Source organism: Rhipicephalus microplus, chromosome 7 (assembly GCF_043290135.1).
Source record: "Rhipicephalus microplus isolate Deutch F79 chromosome 7, USDA_Rmic, whole genome shotgun sequence".
NCBI lineage: Eukaryota > Metazoa > Arthropoda > Arachnida > Ixodida > Ixodidae > Rhipicephalus > Rhipicephalus microplus.
Window position 1 is genome coordinate 83,762,167 of NC_134706.1, and position 20,374 is coordinate 83,782,540.

Consider the following 20,374-nt stretch of genomic DNA (forward strand, 5'->3'; position numbering starts at 1 on the left):
TAGTATCTAAAAGAATTCAAGAATTTCGAGGTGCCCTGCATCACAAATACAGTACAAGCACTAGTGTTTATCGGCTCATTTATCTGCGATGAAACTTACACGTACCCAACCCGCCTCCCGTGTCTTTGCATTTTAAAGGAGCATTCACTCGAGTAAAGGCTACACCGAGTCTTGCTTTAAACCGTTCTTCCAGCAACTGCGTCAACGCCCGTTTCAGCTGGGTCAACAACGTGCGCACCGTTGCTGCTTCACATCCCATCAGGGTTTCCTTCGAGGAGATAGTCCATACTTTATTTCTGAGCATCTTCGCCATACAACTGAATTAGGTTACAAAAAGGGTGAGGACAAATGCGTGCCCACAAGGCACATGCCCACTAAACAATCTTTTGCAACTTCGTTCCATCATAGGACACTGATAGAAAAGTTGCCATTCCACATCATAGTTAAAAATCAGGCAGCTGTACACTCCAGCAATGTCAAATGCAGGCTTTATTGAAGCTCTGCACATATTATACGACTACTGCATTTCTCCAAGTGGAATGCCATAGTATACTTTTGTTGGTGATTAGCATAACACAAATGGAGAGGCAAAATGTGATTCTACAGCTAAACATTCATTTTTTCTAGGTACTCACTTGGTTATAAAGGCCAGCTTTTATAAAAACACAAACAAGCCCTACCTTTATAATCATGTACTCTACATTTTTGTTTTCTGCTCCTTGTGTAACAAAGTTATTATTACTTAGTGGTTCCTCTATTATTCACTCACCATTGCAGAGGATAGCCCGACTCAGACCGAGAGCGTCTGCCGTGGTAGAACTCATGTTCTCGACAATGCGGTGCTTGGCCTTTTTCAGCACTGCAATATCAACAAGAATATCGCTGCTTAGCTGGAGATGGAATCTCGAAATCTTTCACGTAAATACGCACAAATCAATAAATTATCGTTTCTCACAGTAACACTAAACAAAAATAATACACTCACAAAAAAGGAATGTTCCGTTTTTTCTCTAAACTAAGGTTAACTACTGGAGCAGAAGTCTAATCATGGCATTCATGCATTTCATATTTTTCTTAATGGTGAGACAAAGAACTGCTCTTTTAGATTGAGAATGTAGGCGCGCCAATTCGTACATTTATCACCCTCGCTGTCGACTCACCTATGTCGAGCGTCTTGCCCTGCTTCGGGTCCGCGTGGAGCTTGTTATAGTTGATCGTCACTTCTTTCTGCTGCAATGAATGTGCGGGGGAGAGAAGGAGAGGGGAAGGAGAGAAGGAAACACCCCCCCCAAGGATGTGACCATAATACCCATCGAAGATGAAAATAAAGGTAAGAAAAAAGAAAAAAGGGGAGGAGCACGGAATGTAGGGCAAAGTAGGGCAGGTGGGGCACAAGACCAGTTTAATCATTGCAGAATACACATAATGTATTGCATCATCATCATCATGATCCATCAGAATACCATATTCTGTTTGACACTTAGTGGACATCGATACTCAAGCATTGAAATCGTAGAAAACTTACTGTGTGCTCAAACTGTGCTGGTTTTTATTCTGTGACACACAAAACAGTATATCTTAACAAACAAACCAACAATCCGCAAATAATGTTGTCCTGCGCTGTGTATTTACTCACGCATTGGCCAGTATTGGGTAAGTGATAGCCGTTGGTAAATAACGATTGCCAACAACCCTGTCACTAGGCAAGCCCTTATTACTGCTGCCATATATTGGCAAAATAACAGCTAGGGTTCACCAAATGATGGTATGCATTGGCGAATGCCGATCAGACATGGCAAAATCAATGCTAGCGTTTGCTCACCAAAGTCGAATTTCAGCAAACGTTGGCTAAATGATAGTAATCAAGAATAACATTAGCTAATACATATTGGCCAAGCAGAGTTACAAAAACTTTGTTGCAGTCAGGACACACTGGTGCAGTTTCATACAGACAAAAAGTTGAGTTGGTTACGACAGAATTTTCCAGAAAATGACTTATACACATTTGCAATTAACAGAGAGATAGATCTAATGTTACATTTACGAACTACAGTGTTTTTGTCATGAGTGCAGGCAGTAGTCATTTCTTGCCGTACGGAAGCAACTGCATTCAAATCTGCATTGCTGCATATCAAGACATTAAATGATAATTTTTTTTATTATCTGGTGCACTGTTTCTTGGCTGCAAATGCAAGCAGGGAAGGAAGTCTGTCTGGAATAACAATGCTGCCTGACTAACATCGAAAGTCAATGTAGTGATAGCTCTGTGCAATTCTTAAAGAGAACAAAAATAATAGGGGAAACAGGTCTGAATGTTGTGTGTCTACAGACATTTTCGGGAGTCATTCTGTGCTACGCCTTGCTGAGATGCATTGCCATCATACTAAATTCCTAGTGACAATAAAAAAAACAATAAATTATGCAATTAGTTCCTACAAATAACAAAACCATGAATATAGCATCAAATGGTCATATAACCTTCAGAAGTTTTTTTTTTTTTCAAACAAGCAGTTCATTGCGGAAAGCCAAAAAACGTATTGAAATTGCATGGGCATGCACATAAGTTTTCGTGCCTTCCTTTTAATTTTTCTGTCGTTGTGCCCCATTGCAGTTGCAAGTCTGTGTTCGTGCTGTCTTGACTTCATTCTTGCGTCCATGTTTGCACACCATGTCCTTTAATATGACTGCAGTGCACCTTGGTGGTTGTCTGAAGAAAGCGCTCCCCCGGCTCATTTAAATTGACTCAAACCTCGATGGAACGAACCCATATGTAACAAACTATCGGTTATAATGAAGTAAGTGAAAAATAGCTTTGTTGCACATACAGTGTTAACGTTCATAACGCATTTTTGTATATAAAGAAGTATTTTCATGGCAGATCTAAGTGCTACAATGAGGTTTCAGTGTACTACGATGTGTTAAATTAGTGCTAATGCAGTAGTACTGCAACTATTATTGGCAGCTTAAGTGTAACGATGCGAAGCCACGTACAGCAGTACTTATATGATATATTACTGCAAGACATTTTAGCAACAGTGTTTCCAATGCCAAATTGTTTGAATTCATTACAGAACCATGCGCGACCCAGTATTGAATGCAATTCATGAGAATTTTATGTTGCACTCTTTGATCCTCATGCAATGCAACAACTGCAAGAACAAGAATGCTACTCAGAGACCCTACACAAAACTGCAAAGCACTTTCTTTAAGAACAAGACTCATGTATAAAGGAACTGAAGGACGATCTTCTACAATCCAGAAACAGCTAAGTGCTCTTTTAACTAACTAGATGAAACTTTCATAGTAGGTAATATCTCATACTTAAAATTTAGCAGTACTCTCAGACTTGCATGTACTATGATGCCATGTATTGCCGAGTGCGCAAGAGTGTTTAGATGAGTGCACAGACTTTGCCCGAAGAAACAATGCAATTAGACTGGTACATGATCTCAAGTTTTGAAGAGAGGTGAAGATATGCACTTTGTCAAACTGAGGTCTTTAGAGGCGCACTAAAGTGAAACATTTACTTGGTTTAGACTGATAAAATGTACTATGAAAACTGTAATGTGACAAGTTTTACTATCATAAGTTCATTATTAGTGGAGAAGATCAAGATTGAACTTTCATTTTTAAATTTCATGCCAAAACCTCTGATTGTGGCGTCATTAATTTTAGAAAATATTTTTCGTATTTTCGCGACATAGGTTCAATGAAGTTTTCTGAAACTCGGTATGTACTTAAGGTCCATGGCACCGACAGTTGACAATGTACATCATTTTTACCAGCTGTAAACTAAGTACTACCCAGTAGACTCCGTCAAAATTTATGACGACACAGTTTTTGGTGCGGGAATCTCAAGGTGGTGTCTTTGCCCGCATTCTTTCGTCGCGCATTTTCTCCCTTATCAAGTGTCGGCTCGCAGTAAGAGTGATTTTTTTTTTACTTTACTAATACGCGAAAAAACATTATTCTCTTAAGTGCCTCTTTAAATGAACAAGCACAGCGTGCCATCCACCCAAAATGGTGCTGCCCTCAGCTTGCCTTGACACTCTGGATCATCTTGGCAACCTCGACCTTGGTCTTGCCCTTGACGGCAGTGCCGTTGACACCCACGATCTCGTCACCAGACTGCAACGTGCCATCCCGGGCAGCCGGCGTGTTGTCGAACACCTGCACGCAGTAAGGGATATCAGGTGGGCCGATTTTCCCTCACCGACAAAACGTCTCATGAAAGAATATGTCGCTGTTGAACATGCTCAATCCTGCATTGCCTCATTGACATGCGACAGGCCACTACTGAAGACAACGCAATAGAGCAGGGAAAAAGATGAATGCTGCTGAAGTTGCAGTTTCCTGAAGTGCTATATAAAAGTGAATGTGTGGATGCTGTCTGTCAAGGCAACGCTCTTGATAGTGTGCTTTAAAGCCAGCAAACCCTCTCGTTTTTTTTTTTTTTTTGTTACTATCATAAATATGTGTTGCGTTCTTTCATTGTGAATTTCTCAATAAAAGCCCGTTGAGAGTGGACAAATTTGTGTATTTCTAGTTCGTTCTGAAATCATGAGTGCAGCGCTTACATTAACATTCTGTCAGACATCTGCAACTTACAAAAGATCAGCAGATGTTCTCATAAATGTCTTTTTATTGATGTAAAAAAACCCGGCTGTAGCGTCTTGATTAGCAACAGCAGTGGAGAATGCCTCGTTCCTTTCCTGTCGCTCCGTAGGGTAAGCTCTTTGAATAAACCTATCTCCACAGCTCCCACCTGGGAATGTATCCAAGCCACTTTCGATCACCTGGCGTGGGCCAGGAAAGCAGATGTCTCCGTGTCCGAACGTCCCGCTGAGGAACACCACAAGACCACTGACCTCGACTTACCAGACACTTACTTGTCAAAGTCTACAATGTGAGCATAGATACTGCATCTCCAGCTAATGCCTTCAGTGCTCGTGTGTGCCCGCTGCAGTCTTCAAGCCTGCTGAATGGTGAAATGTAATTTGCTCCTGAACTGGTGAAGGTACTGTTAGCCATAGAGTTTCCTAATATACACTAGAAGGAACTCTGGCGCTAGTGTCTATGGGAGCTGCAGCGCACGGGGCTTCAGAGAGTATGGGAATGATGGGTAGTACACACATTTGTCTAATCTTTATACTTCTGGCCTGCTTTTGGCTCCGCGTGTGTTTGTGTGGCTTGGAGCTGTTTTCTCACAAAACAAAAATCAGCAAACATTCAGCGATTACACTTCGCAACCTTATTCTTTTAGACTTGCCTTTCCAAATCGGGTCAGGAAGTTCAAAAGGGTTGAATCCTTCTTTCAAAACAAAACCGAAGCAAAGCAATAAACGAAGCCGTAAGTACGATTCGCTGCCCACAAGTACAAAGACTAGGCAAATGTGTGTACTACCCATCATTCCCATGGTCGCTGAACGATCGCAGCTACAGAGTCCCCTCTAGTTAATTTTAAAAAACTCTGTGCTGTTAGCGTCTTTAAATCTTCTCCTACTTCTGTTTGCTTTTTATTTAGCATGCTTTGCTCCTTTTGCCGTCAAAAGCTATCTATCTTTCTGTTGCTTAAATATACCGAGTTGTTGGTTGTTCGTGGGTAAAATGGTCTCTCCTTTATGATGGTTACGTCTTTTTTTATGTAAACCTATACAATAGGTTGACTCATTAGCTTCATGACACAGGTATACCTGTGCAACAAATACCTATTTTATTTTGCCATTCTACGCTATAAGGTGAGCAGACCATGGGATCAAAAACGGATAAGAAATAGTTTTGCAATAGGTACATGAGGCGATCGTCGCTGCACAGAACTGCTCACCTGCACGACGTACAGGCAGGGGCATAGGGGGGCACCTCCCCCAATACTGATGCCGATGAGGTTGCTTTCGTCCTTCTGGATGACCACGCTGCCAGAGGTCACTGTCATGCCCCTGGGTTGCACAGTGCATAAATAAATAAGCCGGTGTACGACACTCTACATCTAGGCACCAACAACCATAAGACAGGCAGTAAACCTAGTTTTCCTCTTTGTTAGGTGTTGAATCCCATAAATGAAACGCAGCTCCTAGCAAGTAACTATGTGGCATGGGTGCTACCTAGATTGACTTCAAGGAATGGACTAATTAAAGGGTGACAGATAGATCAAGAAGATAGAGTGGTTGGTCCACACTTCTTTTGACCCTCCGAGTTCCACTATGTGTTCATAGATAGGACACGATCATTTTAATATTCTGCCTCCAACCTAAAGTTAATAGAACTAAGCATAGCTACACAAGGTCACATAAACTGAACCAGGCAGACTTGTGTTAAGAAATTTTTCAGCGTGACCATAACAAACACATGCTAAAAAGAGAAACCGTATGTTAACAGCGATAATTTACACACATTTGAAAAGCTGGGTGAGCAGAAATTTAACTGTCATTTCACTTGCGAAGGCACATGAGCAGACTCTCCTTCCGGAGTTGTTTAAGTGATGCGTGAGCGTATCCACTGTAAGTTATGGCCTTCCCTTGAAGGCTGTTTTAAGCAGCGTTAGCATAGCATCTTTCCTTTAGAAGTCATCAGAATTTTTGGCGATCACTTACAAGGTGCACAGTGAAATGTGTGTTTGGCACAGAATTTTCCCACAGCCAGAATTTTTTTGACATCTACAAAGTCCAATTTCTCCGCTGTTCAGAGGGCCAGCCTCTGCCACCTAGAAAATCCCTAAAACCTTAAAAAACATTTTCTATACATTTGATTTGTACCATTAGTAGCGCATATTCATATACTTAGATTAGTAGATAGCAAAGTGATTAACTGACTTGCTTTCGAAATGTAGAGCCCCAAGTTCAAATCCAGCTCTGCCCACGAAGCGGATAAAAACTACGAAACATGAAGCACAGAGAAAGAAAACGATGCTACAGGCTGGCACTTACAACTGATCCAAAAGCATTCTTCAAAACAAAACCTATACTTGCCGGCAACCCCCTTTTGCATGCGTGAAGCAGCCATAACGAGCTATTGTGGTGTCTGTATAAAGCTTATCTCTAAAAAATTGACTTTCTAAACTTCGAATTTTCAGAGAGCACACAAATAGATGAGAAAGCCCGGATGCTTAAGATAAATATCATATACAGCTTCCTACATACAGCAGCACCAGGCGAAATTCAAGACATTACCACAGCTTCCAAGCAGCCATCGTATCCATTAGCTGCTCCATATTAAACACTTTCGAGAGCCGATTTGGCAAGGCAATCTTCTAACCGAGGAGTTTCAATCTACTGATATGCCCGAGTGCTTGAGGTTTCTTTTTTTTTTTTTTTTTAAACATGCGAGCCATTAGACTCTTCCAAGCAGCTGCGAAATTGCACCCGCAGCTGTTGCAGTTGTTTTATACAAAGAGCACTTCAGCTATATGAAATAATAACTCCGCAGCAATACACCCCAAGATGTGGCACGTTCTGATATGAGCGGCTTTATATTTAAGTACTCTATGTGAATATCTTTAAAAGTTGTACAGATTTTAAGGCACGAGCATAGCTAGGTGTCATCAAGGATGGGACACAGGGGTGCAGCCAGATTTTTCACACCCGAAACACAGAAATGTAATTAATTGAAAAAACTGGCCACCGAGGTCATTGAGAAAATACATAAGTAAGATGTGAATTATCACGAGTTACCACATGAATTACCAATGTGATAATGTTTCGATTAAAATTTCAGAATTCAATGTTTTCATATTTAGGAGTAAGATAGGAGGAAAAAATAATGTTGCGGCAGATTTTGCATAGAGGATTTTCTGTGTACCCATAAAAAAACGTTCTTTTGTACAATGAAGGGTGAAGGGTCTTCTGTTGACACTTAAGACCTGTTCACTTTCTACCTCAACTGTCGGAAAGCAGGAGGTCATAGGCTTGCAATTGGCTTTCAGCTTTATCTTAGCCAACAGGGAAAATTTATAGAAATTTTTTAGAAATCGTTTTCCTCAAAAATGATGGATATCATGAAAAAGCTTCAACATTTAATTCCTTGCACTGAGTTTAACATCATTATATCCAGGTTAAATTAGCAGTGTTATCAAGGATTCATCCAAGCATCTGATATCAGTTTTCAAATAGCGTAAAATGACTTCGAAGGCTCTGAACTGCGACAAATTTTTCCGATTTTCTCTAGAAAATTTTGACAGAACACCTGAGGAGTGCAGTGAAGCATGTGCGCATTAAATGTCAGCTACTGGCACCTTATGACACATTTATTCCCTTATTTTATGAGACAATAACAGATCACATTGTGTGCTTGGCTTCTTTCTAATGTTGGAACTGAGTTCTCACAATCAATTGGGGTCATCAAAACCTTGGCTATAATGACTGCACCATTCCTCAAGACGATCGCATCACGTTAGTCAAAACCTGACCGTTAAAGGTACCATTGGGATCGTCTAAGCATCCAACTCAAATGTGTAGCAATACGACATGAACTGAAGACGGTGACAATTGAAGTACAGCCACCATCAAAAGATTAGAAATCACGCGACAATAAAAAGATTTATATTTCTACTGCTACGGCAAACGGCCTTAAATTCAGATTTCTGACCTATTCTAAATTGGGTTACCCAGATTTTCCGAATGCTTTTGTAAATGGGTGGGAAATTCCAAGTTTTCCCCAACCTGCTGGTCTCCAAAATTTTTAAGCCAACAATGTGTGTTATTTAGCCCATAATTGTTGCCTTTCAATCGGTAAGCGCTCTACTCGGGCCATTACCTGTCAAGGAACAATTAGATACTATCACAAAACGTGGAACATTCTGGGGTGTCGACTCTTGGTAAATGATGGTTTGGAAAGATGTGAGATAACTGTTTATAAAAGCAAGGGAAGCTAAACTGATAGACGTGCACAATAATTTTATATGTTATAGATGACAATGTAGAGCAAGAGCAGCAAGACTGACCTGGCAAAGATAATTAGATGGTCAGATATCGCACTCGTATTTCCTACAAATAAAATAAACTGTTTTCTTTTGCACCGGTTTTAGTTCGTTATTGTCAGAATGCCTACATGAGCTCAATGCAACACAATCATATTCAAAAATCGGTCCAATGAGGGTTCTATATGTTATAAAGACAGCGTTTTGAGGAGTGAGATGTAGGTGAGACGTAATTATTTCGCTTTTCTTAGGGCCTTGTCACAGATGACATCCAGATTTTTGGACACAAGGTGCAAGGACCGAACCAAGAAATAGCTCCTTATTTTTTATGCCTACATGTATGGCAGTCAATGCTTTGTTTTATTTGTTTTAACACGCTTAAATTTTGCCATATGCTGTGTGTTTGACAGCAGAAAAGCGGTATGAATAATGATGTAAACAAGTAGCCTTGATGAATCCTCGTGCTCTAGTTTTTTTACCATAATAAGGACAGGAAAGTAGAATGCACAAATAGCACTAGGTTACATGAAACAAGGACGATCATCAGACATAGGCAACAATTAACTCATGCAAGAGTTCGTAGAAACTTACTATATGTAAGAAAGTGTGAGGGAAAGTGAGGAAGGCCATTCACAAGCTGAGCCATCCCTGTGAAACTTCACTTGAACGACCTAAAACGAACCTCAGGGAATATTTTTCCAAGTAAAAGTTCATCGAAATTAAACACGACTACAGCGTGCTCTCGCAAATTGAAGGAAACATCTGGTGTTCAACTAAATTTCAGCCAGTTTATTTGTCATGCTTCTCAATTACATGCATATTTATTCTTATTTAGGATCTCATCAAAAACGAACTAACCTTTTAATGAAATGGTGTACTTAAGTCTGTGGTGGTCAGTCACTGTCACGAGCTCAGCTCTTCGTCGTAGTCGTCTTCTAGGTGCTCAGACTAGATACTGTTTCTCCCCTCTTCCCCACTACATTTGCCCAGGTGGTGAAGAGGAGCCATCCTGGCGACTCACGGCGAAGCAAGCACAAGGGGATCATAGTAAGGTTTTAAGCGGCTGATGTCAACTGTTTCACAACCACAGCATCGTCTGTCATCGGCAGGTGTCACTGGTTCGACAACGTAGTTGACCGGTGATGTGCATTGAACGATGTGATACGGGCCACTGTACTTGGGTGCAAACTTTCGGGAGAGGCCGAGGGACTGGAATGGAACCGAAAGCCATACAAATGAGCCTATGGGGAAGCTGTGAGCAGGCTTGTCTTCACCAGGTCAAGTCATTCCTTTTGGAGAACTTGTGCGACGGACGTAAATGAACGCGCTAATTGGCAGCACTCTTCGGCACACTGAACAAGATCGGAGGCTGGGCGGTATTCTGAAGCACCTTAGGGGTAAGTAAGTATCGTGTCAAGCGTAGAAGAGGACAAATGAGCCTATGGAGAAGCTGTGAGCAGGCTTGTCTTGACCAGGTCAAGTCATTCCTTTTGGAGAACTTGTGCGACGGACGTAAATGAACGCGCTAATTGGCAGCACTCTTAGGCACACTGAACAAGATCGGAGGCTGGGCGGTATTCTGAAGCACCTGAGGGGTAAGTAAGTATCGTGTCAAGCGTAGAAGAGGGCTCACATCCGTACAGTAGAAAAAAAGGTGAAAACCCAGTAGTTGCTCGCGTGGCCTTATTATACGCATACGTCACGAAAGGAAGCACCAAGTCCCAATTAGAATGGTGGGAGGGTATGTACATAGAGAGCATATCACTGAGCATGCAGTTAAAGCGCTCCGTCAAACCGTTTGTCTGTGGGTCATAGCTTGTAGTGGTGCGATGAAAAAAATTGCACTCACTGAGAAGTTCTTGGATGACTTGCAATAAAAACGCACGCCCACGGTCGCTAAGCAGCTCATGTGGCGTGCCATGGTGAAGAACAAAGCTACGCAAAATAAACAAGGCGACATCATGAGCAGCAGCAGGTGGCAAAGCGGCGGTTTCAGCGTAACGGGTTAGATAGTCAACGGCCACAATAATGCAGCGATTTCCAGCAGGAGTACAAGGTAGTGGGCCATAGAGATCGATGCCGATTCTATCAAACGGCCAAGCTGGACACGGCAATGGTTGTAATTCGCCAGAGGCATGACAGGTTGTTTTCTGTCCCTGACACTCAGTGCAGGAGCGTATATACTTGCGAACGTACGAGTACATTCCACACTAGAAAAATCGCTGGCAAAGCCAGTTGTATGTTTTCAAAACACCAGCGTGCACGTGTTAAGGGTCTGCGTGGAAGTACACGCACATGTTGGAGCGCAAATGACGAGGTATGACAAGAAGCTACTTCCTACCATCCGGCTGATAGTTGCGACGGTACAACATGGCATCCCGTATTGCATAATGGGGAATTCGCCGACGTAGTGCACGAGGTAGACACTGGTGTGGTGTCACCGAAGACGAGGAGAGAACGTCGATGAGCGAGGTTATCCAAGGGTCCTTGCATTGTTCCAAAAGCATGTCAGTGGCATCGATGCTGTCGATGGTAGCTTCGGCAAAGGAAACAGGCGCAACGGCTGAAGGGAGGGGCGAACGAGAAAGAGCATCTGCGTCGGTATGCTTGCGGTCTGAGCGGTAAATGACGTGAATATCAAATACCTGTAAATGTAGCGCCCAACGTCCAAGCCGGCCCGAAAGATCCTTCCATGAAGCGAGCCAACAGAGTGAATGATGATCTGTATCTACATAAAATGGGCGTCATATCATATAAGTAAGGACGAAATTTTTGTAATGCCCAAACATTCCTTTTGGGAAACCGAGTATTTGTGCTCTGCCTTGGTTAGGGTGCGACTGGCATATGCAACTACATACTCCGAGAAGCCAGGCTTGTGTTGAGCAAGGACAGCGCCAAGTCCTATGCCACTGGCATCCGTGTGCACCTCGGTTGGGGCAGTAGGGTCGAAGTGGCATAAAATAGGTGGTGAAGTAAGGAGATGGCATAATGTTGCAAAAGCATCATTGCATGCTGGAGACCAATCACAGAGGTGTCCATCGCCAGTAATCAGCTGTGTCAGTGTTGCCATTATCGAAGCAAAGTTCTTCACAAAGCGGCGAAAGTATGAACACAGTCCGACGAAGCTGAAAAGCGCTTTCACGGTCGTAGGCTTCGGGAACTCAGCGACAGCACGAAGCTTCTCAGGGTCTGGGAGCACGCTGTGTTTTGAGACAACGTGGCCAAGTATTGTGAACTTCCGGGCTCTAAAATGGCACTTCTTGATGTTTAGTTGAAGGCCTGCGCTCGTGAGGCAGCTCAAGACTTCGCTGAGACAATGGAGGCGGCTGTCAAAATCAGAAGAGAAAACAACGACATCATCCAAGTAACATAAGCATGTCTTCCATTTTAGCCCACACAAGACACTATCCGTCATCCTTTCGAATGTGGCTGGCGCATTACAAAGGCTGAAGGGCATTACATTAAATTCATATAGCCCATCGGGCATCACAAAAGCAGTTTTTGGACGATCTGATGGTGCCATGGGGATTTGCCAACAACCGAACCGTAGGTCTAGTGATGAGAAGAATTCAGCGCCTTGCAAGCAGTCCAGGTCAACATCGATGCATGTCAAAGGGTATACGTGTTTAAGCGTGACTTTGCTTAAACGGCGGTAATCGACGCAAAAGCGAATCGAGCCTTTTTTTTCCACACAAATAACACCGGTGAAGACCAGGGACTGCTGGATGGCAGAATGGTGCCATGTTAAAGCATGTGGGCCACTTGCTCGGTGATCACACGACGCTCAACAGGAGATACACGGTAAGGACGCTATCACAGAGGCGCTTGGGAGCCGGTGTTAATGTGATGGACAATGGTGTGCGTTCGGCCTAAGGACGTCTGCTGGCAACCGAACGAGCCGCGAAACTGGTGAAGACGTTCAAGAAGCTTCTCCCGGTGTAGTTTTTCAAGTTTGCCATCAATTGAATGGCCAAACAAATTAATGTTTTTGTGAACAGGTGGACGGGCAGATGGCATCAGTGCATTAAGCTGCAAATCACTTTCACCATCAAGGCCGAAGATGGAGGAAACGTCTAAGTCTTGGAATGTTCCAATACATTCTCCGCGACAGAAGGTTGTAGGAGATGGCAAGGGTGTGACAAACAAATTGGTAGCACCCGCCGAAACATCTAGAACTGCAAACGGTAACGCGAGGCTTTTGCGACTTTGGAATGCTTGGGAAGGCGTAAACACCACTGCAGGCTTAGACACATCTGCAGAAGACACAGGAACAAAGGCTGCGCTGGTCGGTGGTATGTCGATGTCGTTGGCGACAAACAGCTTGTTTAACAGAAGTTCCGGAGGAGATGCACACAACGCAGAGAAGGCCACTTCAGCACGAGCACAGTCGATAACCGCATGATTACGAGACAGAAAATCCCAGCCGAGGATCACATAATGAGAACACACCTGTAGCACAAGAAATTGCACGGTATACAAAACATCTAGGATGACAATGCGGGCGGTACAAGCAGCTGATGGTCGAATATGGTGAGCACTGGCAATACAGAGGGACAATCCCTTTGGCGTCGTGGTAACCTTCCGAAGCAGGCGGCAAAGTTTTAAATCAATTACTGACATGGCAGCACCAGTGTCTACAAGCGCAAGGGTACGGTAACCATCCACAAGAACGCTGATGAGGTTTGTCAGAGAAATGCGAGGACTTGATTCTTTCGATGACGACGCAGTTCCTGCGTCGGGAACTGCGGCATCTAGTTTTCCGCGTCTGAAGGCTCGACGGCGCCTAGGTGACAGGGAGAGATGTCGGGGAGATGGAGATCGGTCGGGTGAAGAAGATGCTTGTTGACGTGCCGTGTTGTTAAAACGCCGAGAATCGTGCGACGATCTTTGCATGGTGTCGCTGTAAACGAGAGGACGGCGGCGGCAAAAGCAAGCCACATGTCGTGCGTAACCGCAAGAATAGCAAATCGGGCGTTGTCTACGGTGAGCCACGGATTCGGAAACGCCACAATTGGCCGGCTGAACGGAACTGGTGATGACCGATCAAGGACCGGTGAGGTAGCATAAGTGGGTTGTCGAGGTGCTCTAGCTGCAACGACTTGCGCACACGTCAAGGGTGCAGCCTCCAGAGGTGGTGAACGAGCGAAAGGCAAAGCATCAGCTATTTCATCTCGTATGACGTGCCTTACGGCCGAGGCCGGATGATCTGGGACCAGAGGATCCGTTTGTGCTGGCTCGGGCGTGCTCGATAAAATAGAGAGCTGCCGAGCGACCTCCTCACGCGCGAACTGCTTTATGCGAGCCAACATGTCGTTCTGGTCTCCGAGAGTCAAGACGGTGATCGAGTCACGTTGTTCCAGAGAGCACCGTGTTTGGGCACGTTGCTTGAGCAATTCGTCAAAACTCTGGCACAAGCTGACAAGATCGGCTATGGTTTGTGGGTCCTTGGCTAACAACATTTGAAATGCGTCACCGCATATGCCCTTGAGGATTTGTTTGATTTTGTCGGCTTCGAGCATCGCTGGGCTTACCCGCTTGCGCGAGTCAACAACGTTTTCAATGTAGCTGGTAAAGGTCTCTCCTGGCTGTTAACCCTGCTCACGAAGTCTTTGTTCTGAGCGAAGTTTTCGCACAGCAAGGCGGTCGAAGACTTGCGAAAAGGAGGTCTTGAATGAATCCCAGCTGGCAATGTCGGCTTCGTGATTGCGCAACCAGAGACTAGTGACGCCGGACAAGTAAAAGCTTACATTGGTCAGCTTAGCCTCATCGTCCCACTTGTTCGCTGCGGTCACCTTGTGGTAAGTAGCCAGCCACTCCTCAACGTCTTGGCCGTCCGTGCCGCTGAAGATCAGTGGGTGACGCAGTGGCCACACACCGGGACATGTAGAGACGGGAACTTGCGAGGTACCTTGAGTGGAGGGTTCTTCCGGCATTGCTGGCACTGGATATAAGGTGCGACTTCGTAGTTCCAGCTTCGAAGACTATCCCAGTACTTCCACCAAATTATAAGGGGGTTTATTGACTAAAACCAACTGCCTCGTTCAAGGGGTGTCAGTCACTGTCACGAGCTCAGCTCTTCGTTGTAGTCGTCTTCCAGGTGCTCTTACTAGATACTGTCTCTCTCCCTCTTCTCCACTACAATATATATAAAATGAACATGTATGGGCTACAGGCTGCAAGGAAGGGGCATGTGGCCCGTGTGTCTGAGATTCCTGCTTTACATTATCTGGATCCATGCATGCGGGAAAGAATGAAATGGTGTGGATGTTGTATTAGTTATGGAGAAATTCACCAGGAATGTTCTGACGAAATCTTTATCCACAATCGCACACGATGAACAACGCATGCCTACCAAACACCCAATTCACTATCAAGAGTTTGCACCCTCAGAAAAAAGGAAAGTAATCCTTGTTAAAACCCTTAAGAGGGGGGTGGAGGGCAAAGCGGACTGAAAATGTGATTTTCCGATTTTCATGGCACAATACTCCAGCATTATTGGCAAGTGCTCCCACAAAGCGGTGTATTTTTATGCACAGTGGAAAGCATTTGAAAATGACCCCAAACGTGCCTCATCCCATGACTGCCCCACGGCAACTTGACTTTTAATTGAATTTTTCTCCGAACATTACTTTTCGTCAAAAAAGGAATATTTTCTCTGTAGTAGTGTGTAATATTTATGAATAACGAAATTTAAAAAATCCATTTTTTTCGTCGATCTATTCCACCATATCTCCATAAAACCCAACTCATCACAAACCTCGTCTACGAGGTCAAAAATACTCATTTTACTCATTCGATGTCACAGACATATCCCTATTCATATTGAACTACCTACTCATGATGTCATGATGTGCTGCAAACTGAGATAAGCAATCATGCTTATATTAAAACTAAAGCAAAATACTTTATTGGCAACACTTGTCGCTAATAGGTCAGAACTGTCTATGCATGCAGTACAATTAAACAACACTAACACCTCACATTAGCAAATTTAGGGGTCAGAGGTCTTTGACAAGAGTTCACGTAAATTCCAATAAATGCTATGTAGATCACGCCATGGTCACTGTATACGGAGTGAAACATTTGTCCAAAAGTCCTCTATAACAATCTTACACCAAGTTAAATCACCTTTAAAAATGGTGAGAGCTCACAAACTACATGAACAAGCAAAACAAAATGATATATCCAAGCTGCCAGAAGTACCTTTTACTCAATACTGCGAGCATGAGCAAGGAATGTGTACCAAGCCTGGATATGTCACATTGTTTTGGCCCTTGTCAAAGACCTAGTGCATTCAATACCGAAAGATAATGTTCCACTAATAAATGAGTCACACAGGCCTTCACATACTACTTTACAATTACAACACAGAAATGAATCAAAATAATGTGCAACCGCCACCACAGGCAAAGTTCAAGAATGCTGCAAAGGATGACAGTGCATGCCAGTTATGCAATGTCGTGCTGTGAAGCTGCTACTTGTTAACTTGACTTTATTAAAAGAAGTATGAGAACAGCGAGGTACAGTATCTGTCGAAAGTGTAGACATGTCTGCGCTTCCCAAAGAAAACTGCACATGACAGATTTCCACCTTTATTCCTTGCTGCAAACCTGCATTTATAGGAACTTGTCCACTGCCCCACCTTTGAACTGTGTAGAAGAGTAGAGAAGTACTGCGCGATTTGTGCACTATATGGTGCCGCAGCATTGCATGAAGTTAAATTATTAAAGTAAATGACAGATCAACAAAGAATCAATACCAGCTGCTCAATCCTTTGAAAGTTTGCGAAATATGCCATTTCAGCTACAGTGACAGAATGATGATAGCAGACAGAAATGTGACACAGGCTGGACATTAGAATTTTTACAAGGTTTGCTGGAAACCCGTTATCACATTAATGCAAGTACCGATATGAATTGAATGTTTTTTTAGAATTGGGCTGAAGAGAGGGGCTGGGAAGGACTGTAAGCTGATAACGAATGGAACCTAATTAAGCAATAGACAAGTAAACTGACACAAACAAGAAGCTAAGCGACTTTTGACATACAGGAGTTCGATCCAGCCCTTCTTATGAGTGCAAGACAAGCCTCAACAATTATGTGCGCAGTACTCCACATAAACAATTCACAGGAGTGTACAAACCGAATCCCTATTCTAGCCACAATAGATTCTGTCACCATTTATCAGAAATAAACATTGCCTCAACGTTGATGAACACCACTGGGATAACATCAATGCACAAACAGTATGGCATTTCTTCAGAGTCACTCGATACAGAAGAGACTGCAAGCTCGTTGTTGTGTTTCACATACAGCATCGCTTTTTCGACCACTCAAACTGAGTTGTATATGTAGAACATTGTGTTGACAGCCAAAACAGGGCATTACATGCAAAGGAAGGGAGGGGAGCCGTAGAGAACAAAAGGTAGGAACAGATGTAACCAAACCCAAGTTCCGCAGCCACAGAGAACAAACCTCAGAAGACAGCCAGAAAACATAACAAAACTGATGTTTCTATAACAATCAAGGCAAAGGGGATCACGAGCACACATACATGCGGTCCTCCATCGTGAAGTAGAAGGTATCCGGCGAGTCGTCTGGATCCTCTTGGGGTACTAGCTGGTAGCCACACGCCACATCAGACATAGCATGCGCCCGCCGCTGCGCCGCCACTAGGGCCAGCAAAACGAGAGAAAAACAAAAGTAACAAAACAGAAAAGGTGGGGCGGTGGGATGGGTGGAGGGGCAAGGACACGAAACATATCGGTGCACGCAACAAGGAGGCACGGGCAGCTAACATGACCTCAAGGAGCTAGCAATCGGTAAAAACAAAAGCACAAATAGCAAGACGAATGAATACAATAGACGCCATGTGCTACAGCTAAATGATAAACTAGCAGGCAGGAAGAGGTCAGTCAACCAAAGAGACATAAGAAAGCTGCACAGCATGGTCAGATTGTAAGTCTCACTTAGAGAGTTAAAGAGCATGAGGATTGCCTATACATCCATGTACGATAGTATCGTGACGGAATGCTCTTGAAGCAATAAAACACACATCCATAAAAATTAAAGTCAGATCTGATTACAGCATAGAGTAATGTTTTCCAAACATTGCTTGCCGTTGCAAACACGCCAGTGATACATGTAATTAACTATGTGCCGATTTTATGCCAAACCAAGAAGATCAATGTGATATATACGACAGGTAGTATTTAGTAATAAGATATCTGATGATATTCACATGTAGCCGTTTGCTTTAAGACAAGCAGAGTACAATTGTCGTTGTGCTTTTCTGGGCCAGCCGATACATGATGAAAAGTGAAGGGTTTTAGCAAGTTTCTAATGCAAGCACGATGGGAAAAAAATTGCCCCCACCTCCCCGAAGGGAATCATGAGGAAATGCGAATGTATTTGTTGCGCCGAGAGTACCCGGCGTAGTAATTTTAATGGCGTATTAATGACGATACGAGGATTTGTACCGTAAGCATTGGTTTACACATTCATCAGCCAGCAAACGGTCGAGAGTGAGGCGCGTGCTTCACTGTGTATATACGTACAATAAGCACTGTGCCATGCTCCATACCGGGCTGCAGAAATCATGTGCCTTTTCCCTCTTCCGATCACTACCACCACCACATACAAGCGAGCGGACGGGAGAGTGGCGTACGGGGAGGACAGAGAGTGAACGGCAAGAGAAGGAGCGGCGAAGCACTGCACCTGTCATTCTACCCGACAGCCATAATGTCAGCGTCTTATCAACGCAAATGCTACAAACACACTGCAATGAAGCGATGACAAGTCAGGTTCAAGTCAAGGAGGTGGGGGCTCCGATTGCTAGGTGCGAAGTTAAGGTGTTGCTGACAGCTGCCGACGCCGAAACGTGACATGGTGGGTGCTCCGGTTGCTAGGAACGCCCGCTCCCGCCACTGTTGCTATGGGAGAGGGCGGTGGGCGGATCCTGACGGACGCCTGACATAGCCCGACTAAGAAATACATTTTCATTTAAAATAAAAAGGAAACGCGCACTACAAGGCTGCACAAACAACCCCGAGCCAGTCATGGCAGTGTCTAACTTGCCTCCAATGCTGTGACTACAGAATCCGGCACACATATTTTCCAATGACCTGTCAAAAACGCCAGCCTTGTCTTGTGTGTTTCTTTTTTTCGCGTGCTCGCGTTTGAAGCCTGCTGGAGCCCTTCGCTTATAATTTTCACGTACGGCGCACCTTATATACACATCATACGCGAATATGAGGTATACATCATCGTGGGCCTACTGTGACCACGTAATAACGGCCTTATTAAGCCCTTGTTCTGTGCAATTTTTTTTCAAATTGAAACAGGTAACTCGGCACAGTTTGTTATATGTAAAATAACGGCATAATGACACTACGCCAACAAAAGCTTTTACAAATGCCACAAACAATAAAGGCAAGCTAAGAAGTTCGAAAAGTCGGCTTCCTAACAGTGCATACGAGCAGTGCCAAAAAGAAGACTTTAGACACAGCTACCCAATCATTTTTGCGCTCTATTTATTCTACGTCTAGGCAGAAAAGTTGGTTACCTGCGAGCCGGTGTTTAACAAGTACGCAGTTTCGTTGCATGGCGCGCGGGCATATCAACTTCCGAACGCGAAACAACAATCGGACATTGGGTTTTGACAACTACCAACTGCGCGATATTCGAACACGCACTCCCTTAGTTTCTGAAGCAAAACATACACTACCTGAGTGCGGGCGATTTAGGGCGTAAAAGAGCCACGGCCGCAAACGTACAACGCTATACGCTGCAGTCGAGGTGCCAACTCGACACACATAGATCGCGTGTGGCAACAACACACGCGCGCGCCTGACAGCGGCCGTAGCATCACCGCTGACATCTGAACTTTGCGTGCGAGGCAGGCTCGAAGCGAAAAAGAGAAGCAAGAAGAAACATTCCCAGACAGAGCAGCAGCCACGCGTGAAACCAGCTGCCTCGATGAGAAAAGCCGCAGCTGTACGCCAAGTGACACGACGCGGAGCGGAAACGTCGTGGCACAAGCGTACTCGATCGTTTTACGTACATTTTGTCCTCCTCGAAGTAGCAGTTCTCTTCGAGATCCAGCATGTTTGCGATGGCTTCGGGGCTCCGAATAGGCGCCGGCGATGTTAAGAGTCGAGAAGAAACCGCGAGTGATGGAGCCTTTCGAAGACTACCGCACCATTCGCGCAGCGGCGACCGTCAGCATGGAACACACGGCCGCTTGGCCACACGCGCTTGGCTTGCACGCGCAGGTGTTCGCCTCGTCCCCGCTTAGAAAAGGGGGGCGCTGGCACAAGAGAGAGTGACTGTTATCTCTCTATGAAAAGCAAAACCGAAACTAGTATTTTAGAACGAAAGAACATTTTGAGGACTTCTTTTTTTTGTTTGACACAAACTCAATGAAATTTAAAGCGAATTATGTATTGAGTTATAATGACATACC

General features: G+C 44.1%; 1 protein-coding gene across 6 annotated transcripts in view; it reads right to left on the minus strand.

Moving 5' to 3' along the window:
• Positions 1-20,157, minus strand: part of PICK1 (protein interacting with PRKCA 1) — a 29,854-nt gene extending 9,697 nt beyond the window's left edge. For 2 of the 6 annotated variants that reach the window (XR_012884974.1, XM_075869376.1), the window contains exons 1-6: positions 19,973-20,111; positions 17,465-17,582; positions 5,825-5,936; positions 4,042-4,170; positions 1,161-1,230; positions 770-859 (exon numbers count right to left, since the gene is read on the minus strand). Coding sequence is in view for 5 of the 6 variants with exons in the window: in XM_075869376.1 (XP_075725491.1) it covers positions 770-859; positions 1,161-1,230; positions 4,042-4,170; positions 5,825-5,936; positions 17,465-17,556 (493 nt within the window). In the remaining variant the exon portion in view is untranslated. Of the gene's footprint in view, positions 1-769; positions 860-1,160; positions 1,231-4,041; positions 4,171-5,824; positions 5,937-17,464; positions 17,583-19,636; positions 19,942-19,972 lie in introns of those variants that run through there. The other 4 variants (XM_037430929.2, XM_075869378.1, XM_037430930.2 and 1 more) reach the window with 4 other exon arrangements.
• Positions 20,158-20,374: the final 217 nt, after the last annotated feature.